This window comes from Acromyrmex echinatior, chromosome 7 (assembly GCF_024713525.1).
Source record: "Acromyrmex echinatior isolate Ae372 chromosome 7, ASM2471352v2, whole genome shotgun sequence".
NCBI lineage: Eukaryota > Metazoa > Arthropoda > Insecta > Hymenoptera > Formicidae > Acromyrmex > Acromyrmex echinatior.
The window spans coordinates 6488850-6503400 of NC_141858.1; the positions used below are offsets into that span (position 1 = coordinate 6488850).

Sequence of the window (14551 nt, forward strand, 5' to 3'; positions counted from 1 at the left end):
TGTGGTGTCATCTCTTACGAACATACATATATAAGCAAATACATATATACGTACACACATACATAGTATATACATACGTACATACATACATACATACATATTGTACATACATGCATACATACACATGTATACAGTAAGTCAAGTAAGAGAGTGGTCGGCTTTACTCAAAACTAATAAAAGATATTGCCCTAAATCTATCATGAATCCATAGAGGACATCTTTGTCCTTGATGCACTATTAAGGAAGATTCAGTTGTCATTGAACTTTCTTAAGAGAATCACATTAAGCGCTATGAGTACCAAATATACATCACGCTATGAAGCTGTGTTTCTCTGCATCCGAAAGGTCCAAAAATATCATAATTAGTGGCTGCTAAATATATGAAAAAGTCAAAATCATTCGTACAGAAGTGGGTGCAGCGATATAATGTGGCAAAAAATGTCGATGATTTACCGGAACGTGGCTCGATATGCAAAGTGGACAAAAAAGACGATAAAAAAATAGTGAATCTGTTTTCGCGGAATTCTGGCTTAACACTGCGTCAAGGACAAGCAAAATTGAAGCAGAAAGGTTTAAATATATCGTACGAAACTATTCAAACTAGCTCAAGGCTAATAACATGAAATGATGCAACACAGTGAAGAAACCTCTGTTGAATGAAAAACATGCGACTCGCTTGGGCGCGCGAGAACATTGATCGAGACTTTAACAACGTAATTTTTACTGACAAATGTTCCATATAGGCACGTTGTACTTTCAAACGAGCCTGGTCAACTTCCAGAAATAAAATTGTCGAGCGGACCGTTAAATATGGAATAAAGGTGCATCTTTTCAAAGCAGGATTTCGGCATTTTGTACTTGTTTACTTGCAACCTGAACGTCGAGAAAATGCTCGAAATCTACAAAAAGAGTTTGTTACCGAACGTTGTTCTGCCAAACGTTGGTTCATCGACAAAAATGAGAATTGGATTCTGCAGGAGGACAACGATTTCAAACACCGCAGCAAACTCTGTACCGAGTGGAAACAGAAATCTGGTTACACTGGATTAGCCGTTTAGTCAAATGACAACGTCACTAGTCAATTTGACAACGCAAATGACAACGTGGAGCATGATTTGATTGAACAAGCGACTTTGCTTAGACTGTGTTCGGAAACACTTTATTAATACACACCAGCGCCGTTCGGAAATACTTGTGTGTACTCTGGATACACTAGTATGAGATCGTTCGGAGAATCACCAAATGCCACTAAACTATCCGTAAAAAAAGCAAAAGAAGTTGGTGTGAGTCGGTGTGTCATTGTTTATTTCAGCTTGTGCTCAATTATATCTTAGCCTTTTTATTAATGCAAAAAATAATGTACGAGAATATAATATTAATAGAAGGAAGGCTTAAAGCCGTAATGAATGGAGATTTGGCTATGTTTCATTCCAATGGAAATTTAATTGTGCAAGATGTACAAGATGAGATATATGAACCGAAATTATAAAATTTTAATTTTTTTCGCATATTTGCATTTTTGCTTTAATACATACTGAGAATGAGACTTTTGTATTCATCTCCCTGGTGGAAATAAATTGTTGAAATTGCTGAAAATCTCTGAAATCAATTGACCTATATTTATTTTTTTCATCAGGGCTGAAACAGTATTTTTTCACCACGTTGAATTACGTAGATAGTCTTTATCATCATAGAAATCTAATTATTATTTTGTTGTGTAGATAAAATTTTCGACGTGCTTGTATGTGAAGAGTCGCTGAAGTTTTTCAACCTGCAATTTGCTGAAGATTCACCATTCGATTCATCTATGACAACAATGAAGCATGTCACGTTCGTAAGATTGAACAAGACAAGTCAACAGATAAAAGATTTTCTTTTCTCTTTCAGTTTTCTTTCACTAAGTAGGAAGTAAATATTTTAGTACATTAAAAAAAAAAATGTCAATGTAATTTTTACAGTCTCGTCTACAGAATGCTGAAAAAATGATAACGAAATGAGATGTCTTATCCATCTTTGGCGAGAACATCAAAGTTATTTCAAAATCTAATTGAATAAAAAGTCAGAATATATGGACTCTGTCAGGAATTACAAAAGACCGATTCTAAATAGAAGAAAACTCCTATTCAGTGTGAAAACAAATGGAAGGATATAAAGAAAAAATATATGGAAACAAAAAACCATAATGACAAATCTGGAAATGATCCCGAAATCTGCAAATTTTATAAAGATTTAGAAGAGATTTTGGGCGAAAATCCGTGCGTTAAATCTATTGCTGTTGTCTCTAATCTTAACAAAAAGAAAATAAGTTATGAAAAAGTAAAATAATTTTGAAGAAATGACTGAAAATTCTGGATTAACGACAGAAACCCAGAATAAAGAAGCTTCTCAGAAAAAGAAAAGAAAGATGACAGTGATTGAAGTGTACAAAGAGTTTATGGAAAAACTGATTGATAAGTTGTAAGCCCACAAACATAATAGGTGTGATTGACTAATACCTTATGGCTTTAAGCTTACTTCCTATTATGTTTGCGAACTTTTATTGTTACGAGGCTCTTGTAGTATATGATTATCTTCATAAACTTTCTTTTCTCGTTTTAGACTAAGTTTTTAAAGTGTATATTAAATTTGTGTTATGCCTAGGCAGTATTATTTTTGAAGTAATGGTACAGATTTAATTTAGCATAGATTTAATTGAATTAATAAAATTATAGATGATTGATTTTAAGTTGTGTGATATAAAATCAATGAAGATAATATTCATAGTTTTATTTCAAGATTATTTTGAGTACTGTCTTAAAATACTAATATCGTTTTAATTTGTATATATAAAAATGAACTATGAATACTGTCTGAAAGTATAAAGGCTGTAATAAAGGCTAATATATATTACAAGTATTTATATTTTGTGATGAAACCATCTACATATTTGTTTTCTTACATTATATGCTATTGTTATATGCTAGTATTAAAAAAAAGTCTACAGAATATACATTTTAAAAGTATTATATTCAAGAAGCATACATTTTTTAATTTTATTTCTTTATTGTACATGAATGCTATCTTGTACGCATTCAGAAAAGCTTCTGCGATATAAAATAAATGTTACGACATACCAACAGGCTCGACTACTTAGGTTAGTACCGAATCGTTATACGACGTGAATTCGTAGACGTGAGTCACGAGTGATATGTCTCTAACAAGAGAAGATCCTCGATGTTTCAGATTTCGAACTTTAGGATTTCTCTAGGGTTCGATCTTTCTGATTGGCTTTCATGTATCACCACTACGCAACGTGCCACGTAGGGTAGAAAATGAAGTTATACCTCACTGTTAAATTATGTCGTCGATTCCGCAACAGGTCCGGTAATCGAGCTGTCCGGCTGATCCTCTTCTATTTGCCTTGCTTCACAATGGTCACGTGTAAAGAAGGTGGTTGGTTAGGGATATAATGCGTTCACGCTCAAATATCTTTATATGTATATATATTTAGCTACTAAAGATCGATAAACTAAATTACGATACAATTACTTAACTAATGAGCATAACTCGATTTACTAATTTGTTCAGTCCTATCCACTCTATGATTAGAAGTTACGAGGTGCAATTAATAATCACTTAATGTTATTAAATCTTAACAATTCTACGAACAAAAATTATAAAATACAGTTACACAAGGCGCGACTTATTGATTAATAATGAAGAAATTAATTATAGATCAGTAATTTTATAGTATAAGAATTGTGTGAGATATCGATTCACTGGTTTCGTGTTGAATGTTTGAAAGTAACAAGGATTTCGAAGATTGGTAGGATTTAGGAGAGATTGCAAGGATTTACTCACAACACGTGGTCTGCACATTGGACGATGTCACGGGGAGGGGGCTCTCACGTGTCTTAGGTCCATTCCATTGGAAATCCGAAAGAGAAAAGAGCAAGCAACGCTTCCTTCCGAAAGGGTTAAGCATCGCTCGCTCCACTCCACGCATTTGGGATCTTACACAATTGGAAGGGATTTGTTTTAAAGTGGACCTTCTAGTGGCAACGCTTCGCCAACGAGACGCTTGTCGTTCGCGTGTGGAGGCGGCATTACATCGCACTAGTACTATAATATAAGTTAAAAAATTCGGCGAAAATGTGAACACGTAACAAAAAATATGTTTTTTTAAATCCGTAATACATAGATTAATTGTCAATTAACTTGTTCATATATGAAATGTATTAAATAAAAGACTAATGTATTTCTTCAAAATTATTTACTTCTTCAGAACTTTTTCTCTTTTTGTTGTAAAATTAGAGACAACAGCAATAGGTTTAACGCACGGCTATTCCAAAATTCAAAGTCTCTTCTAAATCTTCGTAAAATTTGCAGGTTTTAGGATCATTTTCAGATTTGTTATTATGATCTTTTGTTTCCATGTATTTTCTCTTTATATTCTTCTATTTATTTTCACATAAAATAGGAGTTTTCTTCCATTTAGATTTTTGATCTTTTGTACTGAATAATATACATTACATACACTACAGATTTTCAGCACTGAGTATCGGAATACAACCTATATTTATTACTTTTAGTTTACAATTATTTATGGTGCGATGTGTGCCACAAGAGTTGCTACATATTTGCAACGGATTAGTCCTGTGTCATCATTAGGTAATCGATCAGGAATAACATTCATATTATCATTATTTTCAGCATCCTGTTGCATACTGTCGAGTACAAAATCTTCTCGTCATCCTTGCAATCTTCAAGGCAAATATTATGCAATATGCCAAGATAACGTAGTGTATAAGATCGGTGCAATTCATGTGCAAATATTTCAACCGAAATCTTCCTTTAAGAAGGGCAAAAGCCTTCTCAATAACCTGTCTCATTTTTGATAAATGTTGATTAAGATTGTTCTGTGCCAGTACAAACAAAGAACAAAGTTCCGTTAAAGCAATGTGTTGCATAGCATAGAAATACTCCTGCTACATACTGAATTATAACTAATTAACTTAAATCGAATTTTTTGCATTTAGGTATCAATTACGCATCATGCAACATAGTAAAAATAATAATGAGGAAGTTTATTCAATTGTTAATTAATGAGAATATAAATGTTTTAGTAAATTTGCTCAGTTTTGTAATTTTTACTTATGCGATATACAATTAATACTAAAAACATATACAGGGTGTCCCGAAAGTTTTTGCTAATCGCTTTTGTGTAAATAAAACGAACTAAATTGAGTCAAAAAGTCCTATCATTTTACAATGCTCGCAATATTAACGAGATACTGATCGTCGTCGTCTTTTGTGAAAGTTGATTATATCGAGTCCAGCAGAAGGAGCGAAGCTCCAGAGATTGCATGTAACCGATTCGTTAAATATAACTGTTCTTTATTTCTTTATTATCTCAGGTGTGATTCTTACAGCCTACCTCTCTCGCCCTCCGACAGTTTTCCTACCTTTGACGACCCACCCCTGTCACCGCGAATTTAGTATGAAGGAAAGTTGAGGAGACTATCGAAAGAGTGCACGCTCTCTCGTGCCTGGCGTCCAACTTATTTAGTGAAAAGCTAAAAGATTTGCCGAAAATTCGCCTAGCTAGTGGAGATATTATATTGTCGAGTGAAAAAAGTATTTTTATGTAAGAGGAGAGCTAAGAGCATGCGACGAAGTTGTGCCGTCGCTCGCGAGCACAGTTACAACATATTATATTAATATTTATACTTTAAACAAACTTAATGTTCGAGATACGGCCAACATGTACATAATTTCCATATTTGGCGTTCGTGCGACATACGGATCGAAAGCTTCTAGAAGGATCTCAAGCGTCCTTAGAAGTTTCCAAAACATAAACTCGGCTATCACCTCGTCGATAAAGTCAAAAAACAATAAGCTAAACCGCACGTCGCACGTACGCAAATTTCAACCGCCATAACGGCTAACCAATTCGGATCGGTTGTAGCGCACGCGCGATCGCGTGACGCAAAACGCGTAATATGCGTTCATCCCAATCAAGAATCCCGATTTAATGGGCGCGCATGGCAATAGCGTGCCGCTTGGCCGTTGCGCGCGAAATCGCCAATCGCCACCCGACACAGAGAATCATCTCAAAATTTTCAAAATCTCATAGGCGAATGCAAAGGGAAGCCTTTGTTCTCAAAAGAGCATAAAAGGCTCTTAACGCTCTTAACGCTCTTAACGCTCTTAACGCTCTTAGTTCTCCGCAACTCTTAGTTCTCCGCAACTCTTAGTTCTCCGCCGCTCTGAGTCAACGTATCACTTTAAAATTTCACGTCAGCGCTCTCGCTCTGAATCGCTCTCGAACACTTTATATACATATAAAGTTGTATTTATAACATTCTATTTTTACTAAACAACACATTTTTGTACTTTATTTATTCTATTTGTTATTAGTTTTGTTATAAACTAAAATTAAAAAAAATAATAAAAATGTTTTTGTATAGGTACTTTAACTACTTAAAATAATTTATGCCAAGTTTCATTGCGATTCATCGATATTTTGTTTATTTACAAGACAACTAATTTCTGCAATGTAAACTTTATATATAAATCATCTTAAACACTTAAAGTACTTATATTTAAAAAATTTAGATTTTTATTATTATTTTATAATATATTTCTGTTAAATTTCTATTAGAGCATAAATAAAAAAATACTACTTCTTATTACACGATAATGATTATTATGAAAGGGCATATAAGAGTTAGATTTAAAATTTTTATAAAAATTAAATATATAAAATTACATGATAAAGTTTATAACTTACAATAATATTTTCTGATTTAGAATAAATCAATATTAAGACATTACATTACATATATTTCGGCCTTTGTATTAGGCCTTCTTCAGATGTGCAAAAATATATAAAAATTCGCAAAGATGTCAATCATTTCAGGAAAAAAACGTTCCTGTGTAAAACATATGAGTGATAAAATACTAATGTAAGTCCATCAAAGGAAAAACTGCTCGCCAAAGCGGTTGAACGGCCGATTGGTTAGAGATTCTGGATATTCTAGTGAAACTACGAATTTAGTTACAAATGATTTTTAGATGATAAGCAATACATGTCACTCCGATAGGAATCACCGATCCGGTAACAAGTGTTGAGTTGCATCTCTGTGATGGATGCTCGTCAATGATTAACTCTCGCAGTCAATGTAAAGACATAGTAAAAAATTGAGATAATAAATATAATAATAACTGGAAACTTCTATAAATGAGTAAAACGATAGAAAAATAAAATTTGTCAAAAAGTAAGTGTTATGTCCCTTAGGAATTCGGTGAAGGAGACAATGAGGAAGAATGGAGAGGGTATGGAAGGACGGCTAGACTCAATCGCGAATACAGAGGCGAATACTTGTACGAATACGCGCGTGTGTGTGTGTGTGTGTGTGTGTGTGTGTGTGTGTGTGTGTGTGTGAGTGAAGAGGAAAGGGTTATTGGGTATTGGAGGCGAGGAAAGTGGTGCAGGAACACATCGGGATGAGGTGCTTGTAAAGGACGGTGTAAGGGGTGTGATTTCCTGGAATATAAACTGTGACTATTTTATCCCCTTCATTGGAGGGGGATGAATATAGTTTAAATAGCCGATCCCAGTCGATCGGCTCGGGATTGAGAAGGAGGAGTTGGAAGCTGATCCAAGAAAGGAGGGAGAGGAAATCATTTCTCGAGAGAAGGAGGGGGAGGAAATCGTTCCTCGAGAGGAGGAGGGGAATAGTTTAGGATTTCCCGAATAGTAGGATCGATGACAGGAGGAGAGGTGAGGTCTAAGGATTATGTCTGTTCTAATATTGGTGAGTAGGAGACCTAGAGAAATTGGTCGTCGGTCGGTTGTGGCGGCGCGATTGTGGCTTGGCCAAGGAGACGGTTTCGCCTATTCCTCTTGATATAAGGAGTTCGTCGCCGTTTTCTAATGGATGTACTAATGCGCACTACAATACAAAGGGTTAAAATAAAGTATGTGTATGTTTCGTCGGAAACGCGCATAAGTGTGTTTCCATGCGGGGAAATGAGGGGATGAATCGGAAGGAATGGCGAGTTACTGATTAGCTGGCTGTCCACGAGATCTCGGGTAGCTTCCGGTTGATATGTGACTGAGGAAATCCGTTGTCCACGGAGAGCGCCAGAAGAGCAGTCGCAGTGATGTATGCCTGATGATTCCAATGACGATTTGCACACAACTTCGCATACGTATGAAACTGTGAACTGGCGTGATTATCGCGAGTTCTGGTGAGATTTTCGCACTGCCCGCGATAATAGTTTACATCGCGAACTTCACTGACGTGAACCGGGTGGTTTCGAGTTTTGTACTAAAGCGCTCTGCGCTTCCGCAGGACCTCTATTTATACCCCGAAAAAAGGACATTGTGCCCTTTGTCTAGGATGCAAAAGTTAGTTGCAATGTCACGCGAGATTTACGATTTTTATAGCGTCTTATCGTTGTTAATCTAACATACATCGAGAAGAAAAGAAGTGATTTATGTTTTTCTTTAAAGAGCCAAGATTGCTCCAGACGGATGACGAATTCTGTTATTCTCGCGGAAAATATGGCTAGGTAAACAGATGGTTATCGTGCACAACTAGTTTTGTGTGCAGGGCAATCATTGTCAGTTGAGTAGATATACTAGGCGGGTTCTAAGCCATGGGGCTAGAGGGGAATGCGGGGTGCGGGGAAGTACTTGTAGGCGCGGGGAATACCTAACGCGGGGGAAAGAGGGGGAAAGGTCTAATCTCCTACACAATAGGGCTCCTACACAATAGGGCTCCTTTTTTTGTTATCAAAATTAGACCATATTTTTCTTTAAAAATGCATTGATAATGAAGGTTTGAATTTGACCATGACATATTTTTCTTTTCTTTAAAAATGTATCGATAATAAAGGCTTGCATGTTAGAGAAAGATAGAGCGCGCGTGCTACGAGTGAAGAAAGGATGGAAGAATTAATAGAGTACGAGTTTCTTTTGTATGATACAGTTTTTCAATTTTTATGGTTTTTCCTGGCGCGTCGAGGCAAAGGATGGGAAGTAAAAGACAATACACATGAAATAAGACGAACAAAAATGTTTTATTTACATCTTATTACATCGGTTTTCGTACTTATTAAAAACTAAAGCTAATAGTTCGCAATCGATGAAAGGCTTGCATGTTAGAGAAAGATAGAGCGCGCGTGCTACGAGTGAAGAAAGGATGGAAGAATTAATAGAGTACGAGTTTCTTTTGTATGATACAGTTTTTCAGTTTTTCCTGGCGCGTCGAGGCAAAGGATGGGAAGTAAAAGACAATACACATGAAATAAGACGAACAAAAATGTTTTATTTACATCTTATTACATCGGTTTTCGTACTTATTAAAAACTAAAGCTAATAGTTCGCAATCGATGAAAGGCTTGCATGTTAGAGAAAGATAGAGCGCGCGTGCTACGAGTGAAGAAAGGATGGAAGAATTAATAGAGTACGAGTTTCTTTTGTATAATACAGTGAAAATATGAGTCTTTATTTATACACGATCGGTTCAGTAAATACAAAATCTAAATGTGGATCCTATGTAAATAGGATTTTTTCTACATGATTTGTAATCTTTTTCATAAATTTTATCATAGATCTGACGATTCTGAGGATCTATGTTTTTGTTTATGTTTCCAATATCATTGGGAAGATTTTCTAATGGCAAGTTTCTTGAATATTATCACTCACAGATCAGTGATCGTTAAAGTTTGAGTTTTATGTTCATGCTTTGTCTTTCGTTGAAATTTTCATGAAACGGAGAAATTTTGGACGGAGTCCATTGGACATAATGAAATATATAAAAGTGCATAAGTGCTCGATGTACCACAGTGGTGTCCTGGAAGACCAAGGAATCAGTCGCTTCAGTTACTGATGCTTCAGTTATTGATAAGCATAATATGGTTAATCATGTGAACATAGTCAACGCAGTCCAGTATATTCGAAACGCAGATCAGGAACAGTTCGCACATATCAGAGACGAAGTGTTCGAAGTACTCGAAGAAGTGAACTTCGAAGAACTAATGGATCAAGAGATCGATTCCGACGAAGAAACATTATCGGACGACGCTGGCTATACTAGCGATTTGAGCGAGATTGATACAGATTATATACAAAGATTTGTGTCATCATCAGAAATCCGTGCACTGAACAACCATACAAAACATTGTATAATCCATTGTTATTATACAACGACGGATGGTGCTTTACGTATATGTGCAGAATGCATGATACGTATCGCAAGATTGTATCTCATAAGGAAGCACGATGTTGGACATATTTACGCGCTAAGTGGTCAGTCTTGCACAAATTGCAGACTACCAACATACCTTATATTTCCATGCAATAAGTGCCCACAGTGCACACATTGAAAAAAACTATTGCGAATAGTATTGTGAATGAATCACATGCAAGTGCTCCGTAGAAGAGTGTGATCTAAAGACTGTAAAAAAAAAAAAAAAAGACATGGAAAATCACGAGCGAGTACGCGAATTGTTGGAACAGTGCGGCCGGGTCGCTACTCTGGTGGAATATTTCGCGTGGCTGCAACGATGTGACGAGTGCATCGAGCAGCTTGAAGAACTTTGTCGTGCCAAGCGTCCACGTCTCGCCGTTGGACACAGACAATCCATGGTGGCGAGGATCGCACGACTCGCGAGTGCAAAAGTGCAATTGGAGCAACGTTTCATGCACATTGGTGGCGACTACGCGAGTGGCGAGTACGCGAATCGCGACGAAAGATCTCTCATCTGGCGAGAGATCGACGCCGCGTTTGAAAACCGTGTATCGACAGGTGCTGTGATAAACTCTAATCACATTGAGCCGCGACGGTTTTTGGAAGACGCGAAGGAAATAGTGTTCGAGCGTGTGCGAGACGCAGTAGAAAGACACGGTAGCGCAAAAGTGAATACTGCGTTCAATGGCGAGTTTGCGACGAAGGATAAACGTGCCAATAAGAGCATAATTACAAAGAATAGCGAAATATATCGTTGCACCGATATGCACGAGTGGTACGAGCGACACGTCGTTGAGCCTATCCTAGCATCGCTCGAAGAATTCCAGGAACGTGACAGCGGGTGGGCATTGTCGCGAATCCTTAATTTAATAGTGAATGTAAATAAACATAATCCAATGCACGCGAGATGTCACATCGAAGTGCCACGAGAAATAGTGACGAAACGGGCGGTGATCAGTGTTCATTCGGCAGACAATGCATGTTTCGCGTGGTCGGTGGTCGCCGCTCTGTACCCTGCAGAAACATATGTAAATCGGGAATCGTCATATCCACATTATACAACAGTACTAAATCTCGCAAACATTGAGTTTCCAATCACTTTAAAGGATATTTATAAATTCGAACGGTTGAACGCGGTGTCGATCAACGTGTACGGCATTGAGAATAAACAGGTCCTTCCTCTGCGACTCACCAATGAAAAGAAGGAGAAACACGTCAACATGCTGTACGTGCAAGATCCACGCAACGATGGCATTGGACATTTTGCATGGATAAAAAACTTATCCCGTCTCGTGAGTTCGCAGATTAGTAGAAAAAAGAACAAGAAATTTTTCTGCGATCGGTAAATATACATGAAAAATTATTATAATTTTCCGTCTCATTAATAAATAATGGTAATAGTTATAATTTTTTTTTCTTTTTTCAGATGCATGCACTACTTCAATACCAACGAAAAATTGCAGTCGCACGTAATGGACTGCGAAAAGATGAACGACTTCGCTATCAAACTGCCGAGCGTGGACGACAAGTGGCTCGAATTTGGGAACCACTGCAATAAGCAGAGCGTCCCATTCATCGTCTACGCTGATTTGGAGTGCGTTCTACGGAAGATGGAACTTGAAAGGGAAAATGCATCGTCGTCGTCGTACACGCATCAACAGCACGAGGTATTTAGTATAGGATACAACGTGCGATGTTCATACAACGACGCGTTATCATTGTATCGGTTCCGTCGCGATGAAGATTGCATAACGTGGTTCGCGCGACAACTCAATGATTTGGCGCATCAAGTTAAAAATATAGTATCCACCAACGTACCCATGGAAACGTTGTCGAAAGAACAATTGGAGGCGTACTGTAGCACGACGCGTTGCCATATTTGCGAGAAACCGTTCGCGCCGGACGATACGCGATCATTGCCATCTCACCGGTAGATTCCGTGGTCCAGCGCATGCAAATTGTAATTTAAATTATAAAAAATCATTTTATATTCATCAGGCTACGACGCACATTTTATAATTAAAGAAATTGCTACCGCGTTCGAAAGACATGTAGATAACTAAAAAAAAAAATATATTTCATTCACTAAAAATGTCGATAACACTAAAGACACAAATGAAAAGAATTTTCGGAATAATTGCATAAAATTACGATTCATCGATTCTTTGAAATTTCTAAACGCAAGCCTCGATAAATTGACATCGTTTTTAAGCAGAGACAAATTAAAAATTGTACGTTCCGAATTTCCAACATTATCAGATGAAGAATTTGAATTACTCACACGAAAAGGTGTCTTTCCGTACGAGTACATTGATCGCGTCGAAAAATTGCAGGACACGCGCTTACCACCGCGCGAATTATTTTTCAGTTCGTTGACAGGCGATACAGTATCCGAGAGCGATTACGCTCACGCCGCGAACGTCTGGAAGCGATTCTCCATTCAAACGCAACGCTCGGCGAGTACAGTGATCTGTACTTGAAAACTGATGTCTTGTTATTGGCCGACATTTTCGAAAATTTCCGCGAAAGTTGTGTCGCGAGTTACGGTCTCGATCCTGCGCATTACTATACATTGCCTGGTTTCACGTGGGATGCGATGCTAAAACATACGCGTATAAGATTCGAGTTACTCACCGACATCGATATGGTAATGTTCATTGAGCGCGGTATACGCGGTGGTCTCAGTCAATGTTCCAGTAGATACGCACAGGCTAATAACAAGTACATGCGTTCGTACGACTCATCGAAATCATCATCGTACTTGATGTACTACGATGTTAACAATTTATACGGATGGGCGATGTGTCAACCATACGCCGAATTTCGATGGGTCGAAGACGCTGCGAATTTTGACGTGAGTGCGATTGCTCTGGATTCATCCATCGGTTACATTCTCGAAGTCGATCTCAAGTATCCACAACATCTACACAATCTGCACACTGACCTGCCCGACGCGCGATAAGCCGCCCGGCAAGCGCGAGGCTAAACTTTTAGCGACGCTGTACGATAAACAGCGTTACGTCATCCACTACCGCAACCTACAGCAATGTACTCGTCACGGTCTTCGCGTAACAAAGATTCATCGAGTACTACAATTCGCGCAATCTCCATGGCTTCGCGATTATATTGAACTCAATACAAATTTCAGAATTCGCGCAAAAAATGATTTCGAGAAAAATTTATATAAATTAATGAACAACGCGGTATTCGGTAAAACTATGGAGAATGTGCGCAATAACGTTGACGTAAAATTATTAACAAAATGGGACGGACGGTACGGTGCGGAGACAATGATCGCAAAACCGAATTTCCACAGCCGTAGCATCTTTGCGGAAAATTTAATCGCCATCGAACTGCGCAAACTCGAGGTGAAGTTCAACAAGCCGATTTACGTGGGTATGTGTATACTCGACATATCGAAAGTCTGCTTGTACGAATTTCATCACGAGGTTACCACTATTTCGCGACAAATGTAAAATTATGTACACCGACACGGACAGTCTTGTATACAACGTCGAGTGCGAGAACGTTTACGAGACTATGAAACGTGATATCGCTAGATTCGACACGAGTGATTATCCGATGGACAACGCGTACGGTATGCCTCTCGCGAACAAAAAAGTACCTGGTCTGATGAAAGACGAAAATAACGGTGTGATAATGACCGAATTCGTTGGTCTCAGAGCGAAGATGTACGCGGTGAGGGTGGATGGCAAGAGAGAAACTAAAAAAGCGAAAGGCGTAAAGGGTAACATCATAGCGCGAACAATAACGTTCGACGATTACACGCGGTGTTTGAATGAAGAGATTGAAATGACTCGTCGTCAATCGTGTATACGATCTAAACTGCACGATGTGTACACGATATCCGAATCGAAAATCGCTCTGAGTCCATACGATGACAAACGATACATCGTACCAGACTCGACGGAGACGTTACCGTGGGGGCATTGGCGGATACCTTTGTAATATGTGTGTGTGTGTGTGTGTGTGTGTCTGTGTGTATCAACATTTATATCACTATTATGTTTTTTTCTACGTTTTCATACAGTTGTACATGTTACTATTATCATTATAATTTACACGTAATGCATTTTTTTTTTACATTTATATAAGTATTACTATTACGATTTATGTAGTATCATTTATTATGTATTACTATTATTTTCATTTTTATGTATCATACATTTATATACGTATTTTATATCTGTATACTGCAAAAACGAAGATGAATGGGAAGTAATAAAAAATATACTTAGTTTATATACTTATATTGATATTTTTTTATATGTAGAAATAAAATACATGAA

The 14551-nt window shown here is 37.5% G+C and overlaps 2 protein-coding genes and 1 pseudogene across 2 annotated transcripts; all 3 read left to right on the plus strand.

Moving 5' to 3' along the window:
• Positions 1–1217: 1217 nt before the first annotated feature.
• On the plus strand, positions 1218–2461 carry LOC147909106 (uncharacterized; annotated as a pseudogene).
• Positions 2462–10246: 7785 nt separating this feature from the next.
• Positions 10247–12222, plus strand: LOC147909107 (uncharacterized). Its single transcript, XM_087407779.1, has 2 exons — positions 10247–11583; positions 11668–12222. Exons 1-2 carry the CDS (start codon positions 10472–10474, stop codon positions 12173–12175), a joined length of 1620 nt encoding a protein of 539 aa, XP_087263905.1. The 5' UTR covers positions 10247–10471; the 3' UTR covers positions 12176–12222.
• A 1477-nt stretch (positions 12223–13699) lies between these two features.
• Positions 13700–14214, plus strand: LOC147909108 (uncharacterized). Its single transcript, XM_087407780.1, has one exon. It carries the CDS (start codon positions 13722–13724, stop codon positions 14208–14210), a length of 489 nt encoding a protein of 162 aa, XP_087263906.1. The 5' UTR covers positions 13700–13721; the 3' UTR covers positions 14211–14214.
• The last annotated feature ends 337 nt before the right edge of the window (positions 14215–14551 follow it).